We start from the raw sequence: 15417 nt of genomic DNA, 5'->3' as shown, positions 1-15417 counted from the left end.
TTAAAAATTGTTGGAAAAACATCTAAAGTGTAGATGAGGACATGTTTTCCTTTCGAGCGTTGGCCGGACATGAAATAGGATCACTTAATTTCTGGAAACTGATCCCATGTATAATGTTGGAGTGAAGTTGGCGAAGTCTCAAGGAGGAAGAATTGTGGGAGACTAAATGTGCTTCCTCTTTCAAAAAGGCAACATCAGCTCAATTTTTCATTTATTTAGTTTGTTTAGTGAATGTAAATCTCTGGAGATGTGATTGCCTCTTCATTTGCAGAGTTTACGATGACTAGTCAGCCCCTCAGACAGGAGTCATGGGAGCCTCCTAGTTAATGGGGAACGTTGTTTCTGAGTCTCCATGAGTGCCCAAGCAGTTTGTACTGGAGCCTTGGAGGGAGGTTAGTGTTTGCTGCACAAGTGTCATTGTCTGCCTAGAGCTTATTTAGCAGAGAGTGCCCACACTATGGGAGCTCAAAGCCCCCGCCACGCCACACCCCCTCAACACACTCGGTACTCTTGCTGCATAACCTGTACTAAACCCCCCCTCCCACACCTACCACTTATAACACCCCCTGTAACCCACCTGTATCTCTCCATACCCTACACTGTACACTTCCCAGAATGCTGCCCCTCCCCAAACCCTCCATACCACCAGCCCCTGCCGCCTGCTGTGTATTTTCTCAAATGCCTTTTATTAATCTCCTGTCAGGTCTTTGATGCCACAAACACAACACGGGAACGGAGAGACACCATCCTAAACTTTGCTGAGCAGAATGGCTACAAGGTCAGTGGTTAATCAACGCTGGTCCACCCTGTGCCATTGCAGATGCTGTTGTTTCCTGCTGTCGAGCTGTAAACTCATGCAAAGACGATAGCTGCTAGCATTTACTGTATTCCTTCATTGTGCCTCTGGCTCTGAATCCTTGATATTCGGCCCAGTGCTTACATTGCCCAACAGAGAGTTGCCAGTGAACCCTCTGCCTGTGTGTTACTGCAGTGACTGTGTCAGGGCCACCTGCCTCCCAGTTATGCAGCTCCCACCTACAGGATGCATCCGTCTTTTCCATCGAGTCAATCAAATCCAGCCAATGCCACCTCAGTCGCGTGCCCTTGTACTTCAGTCTCCTCACTTTTTTTTGTTTTGTATAATTTTGTACTTGGCCCTTTTTCTACTTTATTTGAATTGAATTAGATTTATTGTTATATGTACTCACCTGAGCGCAGTGAAAAGCTTACAAGTCAGCACTTATGGCACCATCAAGATAGCAAGGTTTCTAGGTACAGATTCTTGGTTCACCAATGTCCTTTAGGAAAGGAAACTGCCATCCCTACCTGGTCTGGCCTACATGTGACTCTGGACCCACAGCAATTTAATTGACTCATAACTGCCCTCAGGGTAATTGGGGATGGGCAATAAATGCTGGTCTAGCCAGCAACACCCATAATCCTGTGGAAAGATATTAAAGCAGAACTACAATCCCTGTATCTTTATAAAATTGTAGAGAATAGCAGGATAAAATATTTATAAAGTGTGCACAATTAGACTGGGTGGGATAGTGAAAGGGAGTGGGGAATGAGGGGGACAGTGGGATTTCTATGATTTTTTTCTTAGAACCATACAAATGATTCAGCACAGAAGGAGCTATTCGACCCATATTGTCTATGCTGACCCGAAGGCACCCAGATTTGCTCTAAACATTTATGGAAAGGATATATTTGAATGTGGTATTTGATAGAGGAACACAGAATCAAGTTGGTACATTTCTGTTTTGTTGAGTTTCTGGCAGCAAAATGATTAAAGTTTATGAAATTGATTTTCACCTTCTTCTCTGATCCACTTTCTGATCTAAGGTGTTTTTTGTTGAGTCGGTCTGTGAAGATCCTGAAGTTATTGAGACAAACATTGTGGTAAGTTGGAAGTTGATGGCTGTGGGTTTTATCTGATAAACTGTTTCCTATGTCACTGAGCGAGGTGTAGACTGCTTTTTGAAGACCCCCTTGCCCCGGCCGTTGAACAATCTTTGTGTCAGCTCCTGCACCTGGTGGGCACAACTTCTGTAAAATGTAAAATACTCAGTGTTCTTGCATTGAAAGTGTAACATAGGAACAGCAACAGACCATTCAGTCCCTGAAGTCGATAACATCATGGCTGATCTGCGATTTAACTCCGTACACCTGTCTTCGACTCATATCCCTTGATACCCTTGCTTAATAAAACATAAAGTTGTCTATGTCAGATTTAAATTTAACCACTGAATTAGTATTGATTGCTGCTGGGGACGAGAGTTCCAAACCTTCACTACTGTTTGTGTGTAGAAGTGCTTTCTAACATCTTTCCTGAATGGCCTGCCCCTAATTCTCAGACTGTGCCCTGGTTGTAAAATCTTCAACCAGTGAAAATTCTGCATCTTTAACCTGTCTTTCCCTGTTAATGTCCTAAAAACCTTGATTATTTCACTCCTTAACATTCTAAATTCTGGAGAATAAAGACCTAACTTAACCCCTGAAGTCTAGGTATCCTCCTTGTAAACCTGTGATAAATTCCCTCCAGGGCCAAACCATCCTTTCTGAGGTGTAATACCTTGATCTGTTCATAATACTGTGTGGGTCCAACTATGGCTTTGTGTAAAGTCTGCATCCTAATACTCTACTCCTCCAGATATAAAGGCTAGTGTTCCATTAGCTGCCTTGACTATTTTCTGTACCTTGGATACGTGGAATTTTGAAGATATATGTACCTGAACCCCCAAATCTCATCTGACATCTATTGTATTTAACTTTGTGCCTTCTTTAAAAAAAACACCCTGATCTACCCACTTTTGAAATGGATAATCTCTCACTTGCTTTTGTTTAAAATCCATCGCTACATTCACCTGATCTATCAATATCCTGTTGATGTCATCAACACTGTCTATCCAGGACCAATCCATCTTTGTCAGCAACTCGTGCTGTCTTTGTAGGTGACAGGGAAGTGGGCTTAATTGGCAATGAAGTCATACTGTGTACTGGCAATTAATTTTCATTGGTTTCTCGAAACAGCTCAGGTCATTGTGCACATGGCGTCACTGTGCAGCTAGAGGATCATGGTGTGGGAGGGAATGTGAGGGTTGGCGGGTGGTAATTTAATGCCTCTGAAACGCTTTCCTAATTTTTACACTTTACTTTTTGCAGCAAGTGAAACTGGGCAGTCCAGACTACAGTGACTGTAACAATGATGAAGCAATATCTGACTTCCTGAAAAGGATAGAGTGTTATCAAAACACTTACCAAACTCTGGATGAAGTGTCAGATCGGTATGTCAGCCCCTGTGTATATTGCCAACTGAGAATACAAAGGCACACTTCAATATTGTGCTGCCCAATCTCCACACACCCACAACTCCCCACTCCCTTTAATATCCCACCCAGTCTAATCCCACTCTCCCCCCTCGCTCCCTGCTCCCTTTAATATACCACCGGTCTAATCCCACTCTCTCCCCTCGCTCCCTGCTCCCTTTAATATCCCACCGGTCTAATCCCACTCTCCCCCCCTCACTCCCCGCTCCCTTTAATGTCCCACCGGTCTAATCCCACTCTCCCCCCTCGCTCCCCGCTCCCTTTAATATCCCCCCCAGTCTAATCCCACTCACTGCCCTCTCTCCCCGCTCCCTTTAATATCCCTCCCAGTCTAATCCCACTGTCCATGGATCTTTTGCATGTTTGGCCACCAGGTTTTCTTTGCCGCTGCCCTGTCTCTGGATGCTGTTTGCCTGAACCATTATAACAAAATGTGGGGCTGGATGAACACAGCAGGCCAAGCGGCACCTCAGGAGCACAAAAGCTGACGTTTCGGGCCTAGACCCTTCATCAGAGAGGGGGATGGGGAGAGCGTTCTGGAATAAATAGGGAGAGAGGGGGAGGCGGACCGAAGATGGAGAGAAAACAAGATAGGTGGAGAGGAGAGTATAGGTGGGGAGGTGGGGAGGGGATAGGTCAGTCCAGGGAAGACGGACAGGTCAAGGGGGCGGGATGAGGTTAGTAGGTAGGAAATGGGGGTGCGGCTTGGGGTGGGCCAGGGGATAGGTGAGAGGAAGAACAGGTTAGGGAGGCAGAGACAGGCTGGGCTGGTTTTGGGATGCAGTGGGTGGAGGGGACGAGCTGGGCTGGTTTTGGGATGCAGTGGGGGGAGGGGAGATTTTGAAGCTTGTGAAATCCACATTGATACCATTGGGCTGCAGGGTTCCCAATCGGAATATTCGATGCTGTTCCTGCAACCTTCGGGTGGCATCATTGTGGCACTGCAGGAGGCCCAGGATGGACATGTCGTCTGAGGAATGGGAGGGGGAGTTGAAATGGTTTGCGACTGGGAGGTGCAGTTGTTTGTTGCGAACCGAGCGGAGGTGTTCTGCAAAGCCAATGGTATCGATGTGGACTTCACAAGCTTCAAAATCTCCCCTCCCCCCTACTGCATCCCAAAACTAGCCTAGCTCGTCCCCTTCCCCCCCACTGCATCCCAAAACCAGCCCAGTGTGTCTCTGCTTCCCGAACCTGTTTTTCCTCTCACCCATCCCTTCCTCCCACCTCAAGCTGCACCTCCATTTCCTACCTACCACCTCATCCCACCTCCTTGACCTGTCCATCTTCCCTGGACTGACCTATCCCCTCCCTACCTCCCCACCTATACTCTCCTCTCCACCTATCTTGTTTTCTCTCCATCTTCGCTCTGCCTCCCCCTCTCTCCCTATTTATTCCAGTTCCCTCTCCCCATCTTCCTCTCTGATGAAGGGTCTAGGCCCAAACCGTCAGCTTTTGTGCTCCTGAGATGCTGCTTGGCCTGCTGTGTTCATCCAGCCCCACACTTTTTTATCTTGGATTCTCCAGCATCTGCAGTTCCCATTATCACTGATACAATTATGCCTGAACCATTAACTGTGTTTTGCTGTTCTATTGGAAAGTGTTTCATATTCTGATGTATTGTGTAAACATTTTTATTTAGCTTCAGGTTGTCTTCACATTCAGTTCCGTGAATCATGTGAAGGGGATAGATACGCTGATGTAACTGTTTCTTGCAAGAACATTGTTAACAGCTGCTTCTTTACAAACCTCAGTCACCTGCAGCCTGGTGCAGTTTGTCCTGCATCGAGCTCAATACATTAGGAGTTGCATGGGTGCCTAGTATGACCCAGTTATACCACATGGCGTGGCTTTTATCACACAAAACATGCCATTCGGCCCAGCTTGTTCATATTGGTGTTTATGATGACTGAAAATCTTTCCTCATCCTATCACTGTTTCTGTTCATGTTCTCTCGCACATTGTCTCCCTCCCCTTCACTGTAATGAGACTATTCATCTTGACCTCTCCCTGTGCAAGTAATTGTCCCATTCTCCCGAACTTCGGGATGAAGACATTTATATTGAATGCCCAGTGGAATTGATTAGTGTCAGATATTGATCTTTTACTTATTCAATACAGGTGGCCAGCATTTATTGTCCATTGCTAATTGCAAAGGGGCTGAAAGATTCATGGGGTTGTGCAGGATTGTAGATTTGAGTTTAAAATCCCATCAGCCATGTTCTTATTGAATGACAAAGCTTCGAATGGCCAAGTAACATACTGCTATTCCTTGTTCATATGTTTGTAACTTAACTTCCTCCAGCTGCTGTGGTGGGATTGGGACCACAAGGCTGTAAGATAACGGAGCAGAATTGGGGTGTTTAAGCCATTGAGCCTGCTCTGCCGTTTGATTATGGCTGATGTGTTTCTCAAACCCATTCTTCTGCCTTCTCCCAGTATCACTTGATTCCCTTACCAATCAAGAACCTACCTTTCTCTGACTTAAATACACTTTGGTCCTAACCCTCTGTGACAATGAGTTCCACAGACTGACCTGGAGAATTGTCCAAGGCCTGTAACTTGAAATCCAGACACAAAAATGCTGACTTGGTGCAGCACAGGCCCAGGTGCAGTATCTGAATTTCGATTTACAGGTAGGAAATTTGCCCATTGTATTGGATAATACAGCTGTAGCTGAGACCTAACCAATAATTTGTAATACTTCAGCATTAACTGCTACCCATTAGCTCCCTGTGCCTTTGTTAATGAGACCCAGAATCCTGTATATTACTTATAGCTTTTTCATTCAGTTACTTTAAACTATGAATATATCAAGTCTACTTCCTTTTGTGTTCCTTCATGCCCTTTATAACATATGCTTTCTATTTAAGCACCTCTTACTTTTTATATTGCCTTGCCTCACTCTTCCCACTGCAGCTGGTGTCTGCCTTTCATTTTTCCAGGCTGCCTGTGTTTTTATCCTCCTAGCTCAGAGCTAGAGACACTGCCACCACATCACAAGACCTTTTTAACACCTGTGCATGCTTTGAAATGGTCCCCATGTGCTCCCAGGTTTAGACCATTAATGTACATCAAAATGAACCATGGTCCTAAAGCTGATTCAGAGGCACAGCCTTCGCCTAGTCATGAACCACTCACCATCCACTTCCTGTTCCAAAAAAAATTATATATCGCCCTGCATCCCTCCCTGCTAACACAGTGAGTGCATGTTTATCTGCATTTATTCAAGCGTTTGAGAGAGTTTCTGAATTTGTCTGAGTGGTTTATATGTTTGTATTTTTGTTTTAACTCAAAGGGATCTTTCCTTTATTAAAATCATTGATGTTGGAAGACGGTACCTTGTCAACCACGTACTTGATCATATTCAAAGCAAAATTGTTTACTACCTCATGAACATCCACATAACTCCTCGATCAATCTACCTCTGTCGCCATGGCGAGAGTGACCTGAATCTGAAGGGCAGGATCGGTGGTGACTCGGGACTTTCTTTCCGAGGCAGGCAGGTCGGTTCACGTTGTGACACATCCCCACAGCTGGCAAAGTCTCTGTCTCTCACCAGTGACTGGATAGAACTGCTCCATCATTTAAGATTCTCTGGGTCATGTTTCATAAGAAATACTTGTTACATATTTATTTAAGTGAAGGTGTAGTCTACAGATTTTGAGTCTGAATTTGCCGAGATTTTCTGCAGTAGTGGATACTGTAGTTTGGATTCTCAGACATGGATCACGCCAGAGCAACAGTGTCAGTTCTATCTGTGCTGTTTGTGGTGGACACATGATATCGTTCATCAATACACCATTTCAAATTGAGCAACGGTGTTTACTGGGAATCTGAGAATCCTGAATATTGCTGAGGTGCATATTTAACCTGCTTGGGTCTGCTCCTGTCACTGCTTGGATTAACTTGGGAGTGTTTGTATCTATGTTCTATAAACAATAATTTGGAGGAAGTCATAGAATTGTGTGATCTGAAATGTACATTTTTTTGTCAGTTTTTATTTTTTTTTTCTGCATTTCATCAAAGCCATTGCCCACTCCCTAAGGCTGGCACTGTAAACATCTGCTGGGCCTTGAAGTGCTGTTTATCCCTCCCCATTCAGTAAGCATTGTCCATGGTCAGCCTAGTTCTGTTTCCGTAGAACAACAAAATGGACTGACATTAAACAGGAAGCTGAATCCTTGCTGCATGTCCCTTAGTCACAGTGGTCAGAGGTTGGAGGAGCACCGTTGCTGTCAATCGCACAGTGATCAAAACAAGGCTGTCGCTGAGTTACATGGTTCAGCTCCTTACTTGAGGCATTAGCAGAGCCATCAGATGGTACTTTATGGAGACAGTGGTCTTCTTTTGTACATTCCCAGGATGTGGGAGTTGTTGGACTGGGCCAACATATGTTTTGGCACAGCACGATGGCTCAGTGATCAGCACTGCTGCCACACTACACCAGGGACCCAGGTTCAATTCCACCCTTGGGTGACTGTCTGTGTGGAGCTTGTATTTTCTCCCCCTGTCTGCGAGGGTTTCTTATGGGTGTTTTGGTTTCCTCTCACAGTCCAAAGGTGAGCGAGCTAGGTGAATTGGCCATGCTAAATTGCTCCATAGTGCTCAGGCATGTGCAGACCCGATGGGTTAGCCATAGAAAATTCAGGGTTACAGGGATAGGTTAAGGGGATTGGGTCTGGGGGGAAATGCTTTTCAGAGAGTCGGTGTTGACTTGATGGGCTGAATGCCTGATTCCACGCTGTAGGTTTTCTGTGATTGCCTGTCCCTACTTACTGTTTGAGAAGGTGTCGATAATGTGCCACAATTCATGTGGAACCATTGGTTAAAGAGCTGGTGAAATTGCTGCAGCCAGTGTACAAGGGATCCTGGCCCAGGAGAAAGGATTGCAGAGGAGGGGTGTCATGGTAAGGGTATTTAGTTGGTTTTCAGTGACCATCTCGCTGCCCCCAAAAGGAATTGTTGTTGGGATCCCTGCAAAGCAAATACACACCAGTGAGGGACCAAGCTTCTGGGGCATTGATCACCCACTGAATGATCTGAATTGGCACTGGGGGCAGGTTCAGTGTTCACAAGGTAGGAAAGTAGTGGGATCCTGGGAGATCACCTGCTCCAGGAGAAACTGTTTGGGAAGATAATGGGATTCCCCAGGAGAATACCTGCTCCAGAAGAGACTGTTCAGGAAGGTAATGTTTATGTACTTGTTATTGTGATTGACATCAGGTGAAATCAGTGTCTTGCTTCTAAACTCTTTTCTGTCTTTGCTAGTTTGCCAAATCATTAGGAAAGTTTATAGAGGAGCAGAACATAAGGGACTTAAAGGTCTGGACAAGTCAGATGAAAAGGACAATCCAGACTGCGGAAGCCTTAAAGGTGCCTTATGAGCAGTGGAAAATATTGAATGAAATTGATGCGGTGAGTTCAGTAGAGCTACATTATCTTGTAGCCAACCTTTGGAGCACTACAGTAACTGTCTTGTTTCATTGCAGCAAAGATGAAGCCACTATTTCTGAAAGAAGTGATACAGATAGAACATAGAACATTACAGCACAGTACAGGCCCTTCGGCCCTCGATGTTGTGCCAAACTGTCATACCGATCTCAAGCCCATCTAACCTACGCTATTCCATGTACGTCCATATGCTTGTCCAATGACGACTTAAATGTACCTAAAGTTGGCGAATCTACTACCGTTGCAGGCAAAGCGTTCCATTTCCTTACTACTCTCTGAGTAAAGAAAATACCTCTGACATCTGTCCTATATCTTTCACCCCTCAATTTAAAGCTATGCCCCCTCGTGCTCGCTGACACCATCCTAGGAAAAAGGCTCTCCCTATCCACCCTATCTAACCCTCTGATTATTTTATATGTTTCAATTAAGTCACCTCTCAACCTTCTTCTCTCTAATGAAAACAGCCTCAAGTCCCTCAGCCTTTCCTCGTAAGACCTTCCCTCCATACCAGGCAACATCCTAGTAAATCTCCTCTGCACCCTTTCCAAAGCTTCCACATCCTTCTTATAATGCGGTGACCAGAACTGTACACAATACTCGAAGTGCAGCCGTTTTGTACAGCTTCACCATAACCTCTTGGTTCCGGAACTCGATCCCTCTATTAATAAAAGCTAAAACACTGTATGCCTTCTTAACAACCCTGCCAACCTGGGTGGCAACTTTCAAGGATCTGTGTAGATGGACACCGAGATCTCTCTGCTCATCTACACTGCTAAGAATCTTACCATTAGCCCTGTACTTTGCCTTCCGGTTACTCCTACCAAAGTGCATCACCTCACACTTGTCTGCATTAAACTCCATTTGCCACCTCTCAGCCCAGCTCTGCAGCTTATCTATGTCTCTCTGCAACCTACAGCATCTTTCATCACTATCCACAACTCCACCGACCTTAGTGTCGTCTGCAAATTTACCAACCCATCCTTCTACGCCTTCATCCAGGTCATTTATAAAAATGACAAACAGCAGCGGACCCAACACCGACCCTTGCGGTAGACCACTAGTAACTGGTCTCCAGGATGAACATTTCCCATCAACTACCACCCTCTGTATTCTTTCAGCAAGCCAATTTCCGATCCAAACTGCTAGATCTCCCACAATTCCATTCCTCTGCATTTTGTACAATAGCCTACTGTAGGGAACCTTATCGAATGCCTTGCTGAAATCCATATACACCACGTCAACTGGTTTACTCTCATCTATCTGTTTGGTCACCTTCTCAAAGAATTCAATAAGGTTTGTGAGGCACAACCTTCCCTTCACAAAACCGTGCTGAGTATCCCGAATCAGTTTATTCTTTTCTAGATGATTATAAATCCTATCCCTTATAACTTTTTCCAACATTTTACCAACAACTGAGGTAAGGCTCACTGGTCTATAATTACCAGGGTTCCCTTCTTGAACAGGGGAACCACATTTGCTATCCTCCAGTTATCTGGCACTATTCCTGTAGACAATGATGAGTTAAAGATCAATGCCAAAGGCTCGGCAATCTCCTCCCTGGCTTCCCAGAGGATCGAGGATAAATCCCATCTGGCCCAGGGGACTTATCTGTCTTCACCCTTAAAAAGGATTTCTAATACCTCTTCCTTGTGAGCCACAATCCCACCTAGTCTAGTAGCCTGTATCTCAGTATTCTCCTCGACAACATTGTTGTTTTCGAGAGTGAATACTGTTGAAAAGTATTCATTTAGCGCTTGCCCTATCTCATCTGACTCCATACACTGCTTACCACTGCTATCCTTGATTGGGCCTAATCTTACTTTCGTCATTCTTTTATTCCTTAAATACGTATAGAAAGCCTTAGGGTTTACCCTGATTCTGTCCACCAACAACTTCTCATGTCTCCTCCTGGCTCTTCTGAGCTTTCTCTTTAGGTCTTTCCCGGCTACCTCGTAGCCCTCAAGTGCCCTAACTGAGCCTTCACATCTCATCCTGACATAAGCCGCCTTCTTCCTCTTGACCAGAGATTCCACCTCCTTCGTAAACCATGGCTCCTGCACTCTACAGCTTCCTCCCTGCCTGACAGGTACATACTTATCTAGGACACACAGGAGCTTTTCCTTGAATAAGCTCCACATTTCTACTGTGCCCATCCCCTGCAGTTTCCTTCCCCATCCTATGCTCCCTAAATCTTGCCTAATCTCATCGTAATTGCCTTTCCCCCAGCTATAACTCTTGCCCAGTGGTATACACCTATCCCTTTCCATCACTAAAGTAAACGTAACAGAATTGTGATTGCTATCACCAAAGTGCTCACCTACTTCCAAATCTAACACCTGCCCAGGCTCATTACCCAGTAATGTCTCTTGGGAAGCTTGATCTAAAGTGAGGGTATCAACTGATTGTGGACGATGAGTCAAGATCATAATGAATCGTGGTGCTGGCTCGAAGGGCCGAATGGCCTACTTCTGCACCTATTGTCTATAACTCAAAATTGCAGGAGCTAATGATTATAACATTATACAATGAAACCAACTTGGAATAAGATATTAACACTTTCCCTTCTATGTAATAAAAACTTAATTGGTACAAAATGTCTGTGAACAATTATTTAATCGATCGGACTGTGAGTCACAGTGTGGTTTGTCAGGGAAGAACGTTACCGAGGTTCCTGGGATTTGGGAGATGGATTTTAGTCTCAACTTAAGTCTCATCAGTTGTGAAATGTTTTTGCAGGGTGTCTGTGAGGAAATGACATATGAGGAGATTCAGATGAACTACCCAGCTGAATTTGCACTAAGAGATCAAGACAAATGCAGATATCGCTACCCAAAGGGTGAGGTGGGTAACAGAATGCTACACTTCTTGTGTGGTGTCAAAACCAGGGAGGGTGTGCTCGAGCAGCATTGAACGCAGGGCCTTTGAATCAGGTTCCGGGTGGGATATCTCTCCAGGCTCAGAGCTGTCTTGTGCCAGTGCTTTGAACTAAACACTTCACCTGTCTTGGAAAGTTGGCAAACTCCAGGCTTCCAACTGCAGTCTTGAAATGGTTTCTGTTAGAACAGAACCCAGAAGCAGTAAACCACTCAGCCCTTTGAACTTGTTCTGCTATACAGCAGGGTCATGACTGATCTGCTGTCACACACCATATCCCAGCTGCCTCCATGCTGCTTGACACTTGCAGCTTTTGAAATCCATCTGCTTTCTTCAAAACATTCAGTAAGTTCACCTCAACGCCTTCGATGGTAGTGAATTCCACAGGCTCACCACCCCATGAGAGAAAAAAAATCACTTCTTGTCTCAATCCTAAACAGGCCACTCTGCATCCAGAGAATGTGACATGAAACTAGATACTGCCACACCGTCCCCACCGCACAACGAAGGAAAATATCCTCCATGCATCTAGTCTTCCCAGCCCTGTTAGAATTACATTTCAATCAGATTCCCACTCCTCCATCTAACCTCTTGTGAATTCAGACCTAATTGAACCAGTCTCTCCTCATGTGACCAAGTTCTGATATCCCCAGTAACAGCCTTTTGAACTTCCTCTGCACTCCCTCAATGGCAGGTACATCCTTCCTTAGGCAGGGAGATCAAAACTGCATACAGTACTCCAGGTCTGGACTTTGCAAGGCCTTGTAAAAGTGCAGCAATTAATCCCTAGTTCTAAACTAGGAGGGGGAGTTGTTAGCCCAGTGGTATTATCACTCGATTATTAATCCGGGAACTGAGCCAATCTTCTGGGAACCTGGGGTTTGAATTCTGCTCTGGTAGATGGTGAAATTTGAATTCATTTTTTACAAAATTGGACTTAAATATCTACCAATGACCATGAAACCATGGGATAACAGGGTGTAGGGCTGGATGAACACAGCAGGCAAAGCAGCATCAGAGGAGCAGGAAAGCTGACGTTTCGGGCCTAGACCCCTCCCTAGAAAATTCAGAAATGAAGGATCTAGGCCTGATACGTCAGCTTTCCTGCTCCTCTGATGCTGCTTGGCCTGCTGTGTTCATCCAGCTCTACCCGTTCTTATCCCATCTTATTCACTGATGTCCTTCAAGAAAAGAAATCTTCTACCCTCAACTGGCCTGGCCTCCATGTGACTCCAGACCCACAGCAATGTGGTTGACTCCGAGTTGCCCTCTAAAATGGCCTAGCAAGCCATTCAATTATACCAATCCCTGCAAAGTCTCTTCAAGGGCAACTAGGGATGGGCAATAAAATTTGGCTGGCTAGGTGGCAACACCCACATGCCTCAAATGAATAAAAACAAACTCAAATCCTCTTGTAATGAAAGCCAATATACCACTCTCCTTTCTAAATGTTTACTTGCACCTGCCTGTTTGCTTTCATTGACTGTACAAAGACACCCGGCTCCCTTTGTACAAACACATTTCACAATTCATCACCGTTTAAATAATACTCTTTCTTTCAGTTTTTCATGTAAAAGTGCATAACTTCACATTTAGCCACATTGTACTGCATCTGCCATGTCTTTATCCACACTCTCAACTTCTCTAAATCACCTTGAAGCTTCTTTACATTCCCCTCACAAAATGGCCTAGTTTTGTGCCATCAGCAAACTTGGGAATGTCGTAACAAAAACAGAAATTTCTGAAAAAGCTCAGCAGGTCTTGCAGCATTGGTGGAGAGAAATCAGAGTTAACATTAATTCTCATTTCTGTCTACAGATGCTGCCAGAATTACTGAGGTTTTCCAGCAATTTCTGTTGTTTCTGATTTTCTAGCATCCACAATTCTTGCGGTTTTTACTTGGAAATATTTCCCTCATCCAGGACTTTAGTATATATTGTGAATAGCTGGAATCCAAACTCTGATCCCTGCAGTATCCACTAGTCACTGGCTTCCACTCTTCAATGACTAATGTATCCCCCCTTTGTTTCCTGCTTGCCAATCGTTTCTCAATCAATGACCAGATATTACTCCTGATGCCATGTGTTTAGTTTTCTGTACACTAATACTTTTTCGTTGCAGTCGTCAAGATCAGGGAAACATGTAGTGGAGGGAGATTACAAGCTGCATGACCTGGAAGGCAATGGCCTAGTGGTATTATTGTTAAAATATTAATCCAGAAATTCAGCTTATGTTCCGGGGACCCGGGTTTGAATCCTGTCTCAGCAGGTAGTTGAATTTGAATTCAATAAAGAATCTGGAATTAAGAGACTAATGATGACTGTGAAGCCATTGTTGATTGTCAGGGAAAACTCATCCGGCTTGCTAAGGCCCTTTAGGATGGGAAATCTGCCATCCTTATCTGGTCTGACCTACATGTGACTCCAGATGCAAGATGTGGTTGACTCGAAATTGCCCTCTGGGCAATTAGGGGTGGGGAATAAGAGCTAACTTAGCCAGAGACATCCATGTTCCATGAATGAATTTTAAAAAAAGTTGTTTTGAGAACACCCAAGGCCAGGAATCACAGAATTGTTACAATGCAGAAGGTGACCATTCAACCCATTATCTCTGTACTGGAAGATAAACTTTTTCTTCTACCCGAATGATTGACTTCAGCCCTGCAGAACATACGCTGCTAACAAATGACTTCTCTCTACCAGCCCAATCCCTCATCCCAGCTCCCCCCAGTCCTTCCCCATTACTTCCTGCCTTTGAATTCTGAACATAACCAGTTCTGAAAAAAAAACTCATATCACGCTCAAAATGTTATTTCTGCTTTTCCCTCCACAGATGCTGCCAGACCTGCTGAGTTTCTCCAGCAGTTTGTGTTCTTGTTTCCAGTATCTGCAGCATTTTGTTTCTTTCGATGTAAACAGGTTACTTGTTAGTTCATTTACTTTTCCCACAGTGACAGTCCTTCAGAAGGATATTATCTCCTCTAAAGCAGCTTCTACCATCCTGATGCTGACAGACTGTGTTGAAATTAAAACCTTCCTTTCTTTGGTACGACCAATAGAAATGAATGTTGACAATACAGTCTGCCGTGGAAATACCCCAACAGCTTGTTGACGGTGATACCGAGCTCATTGTAAACAGCTTCTTTGTGCTGACTCAGCACAGGAGAGCTTGGCAGTGAGTTACTATTAGCTTAATAGATTGAATAATGTAGGTCAGGGCTAGAGTGAACTTATTAATTAGATAGAGGGCTTGAGAGTGCTAAGAAATTGTAATTCTTGAGCGAGAATTCAGGCAGAAAAATGCATTGAGAATTTTCCAATCCATTACAAATGCATCCATGTGTAAAACTCAGTAATTGGTGAAAGTTACTGGGTGAGTCTTGTTGAAAAAGTATGTACAAGCTGAGGGGAGTCTGTCAGAGCTGGCTCCTTCAGCAAACAAGCTGCAAGTAACTTTGTATCAGAGATAATGGGAACTGCAGATGCTGTAGAATCCAAGATAATAAAGTGTGAAGCTGGATGAACACAGCAGGCCAAGCAGCATCTCAGGAGCACAAAAGCTGACGTTTCGGGCCTAGACCCTTCATCAGAGAGGGGGATGGGGTGAGGGTTCTGGAATAAATAGGGAGAGAGGGGGAGGCGGACTGAAGATGGAGAGAAAAAAAGATAGGTGGAGAGGAGAGTATAGGTGGGGAGGTAGGGAGGGGATTGGTCAGCTCAGGGAAGACGGACAGGTCAAGGAGGTGGGATGAGGTTGGTAGGTA

The 15417-nt window shown here is 44.6% G+C and overlaps 1 protein-coding gene across 5 annotated transcripts in view; it reads left to right on the top strand.

The window, feature by feature from the left end:
• Positions 1-15417, top strand: part of LOC125460176 (6-phosphofructo-2-kinase/fructose-2,6-bisphosphatase 4-like) — a 127177-nt gene that overhangs the window by 80285 nt on the left and 31475 nt on the right. For 4 of the 5 annotated variants that reach the window (XM_048547311.2, XM_048547312.2, XM_048547308.2 and 1 more), the window contains 6 exons: positions 704-778; positions 1846-1902; positions 3166-3287; positions 6625-6832; positions 8598-8744; positions 11517-11621. In XM_048547311.2, the coding sequence (XP_048403268.1) occupies positions 704-778; positions 1846-1902; positions 3166-3287; positions 6625-6832; positions 8598-8744; positions 11517-11621 (714 nt within the window). The remainder of the gene's footprint in view (positions 1-703; positions 779-1845; positions 1903-3165; positions 3288-6624; positions 6833-8597; positions 8745-11516; positions 11622-15417) is intronic. The other variant, XM_048547310.2, reaches the window with a different exon arrangement.

The sequence above is a fragment of the Stegostoma tigrinum genome, chromosome 11 (assembly GCF_030684315.1).
Source record: "Stegostoma tigrinum isolate sSteTig4 chromosome 11, sSteTig4.hap1, whole genome shotgun sequence".
Lineage (NCBI taxonomy): Eukaryota > Metazoa > Chordata > Chondrichthyes > Orectolobiformes > Stegostomatidae > Stegostoma > Stegostoma tigrinum.
The sequence above is the reverse complement of the archived record's forward strand: the minus strand, read 5'-3'. Positions and strand labels throughout refer to the sequence as shown.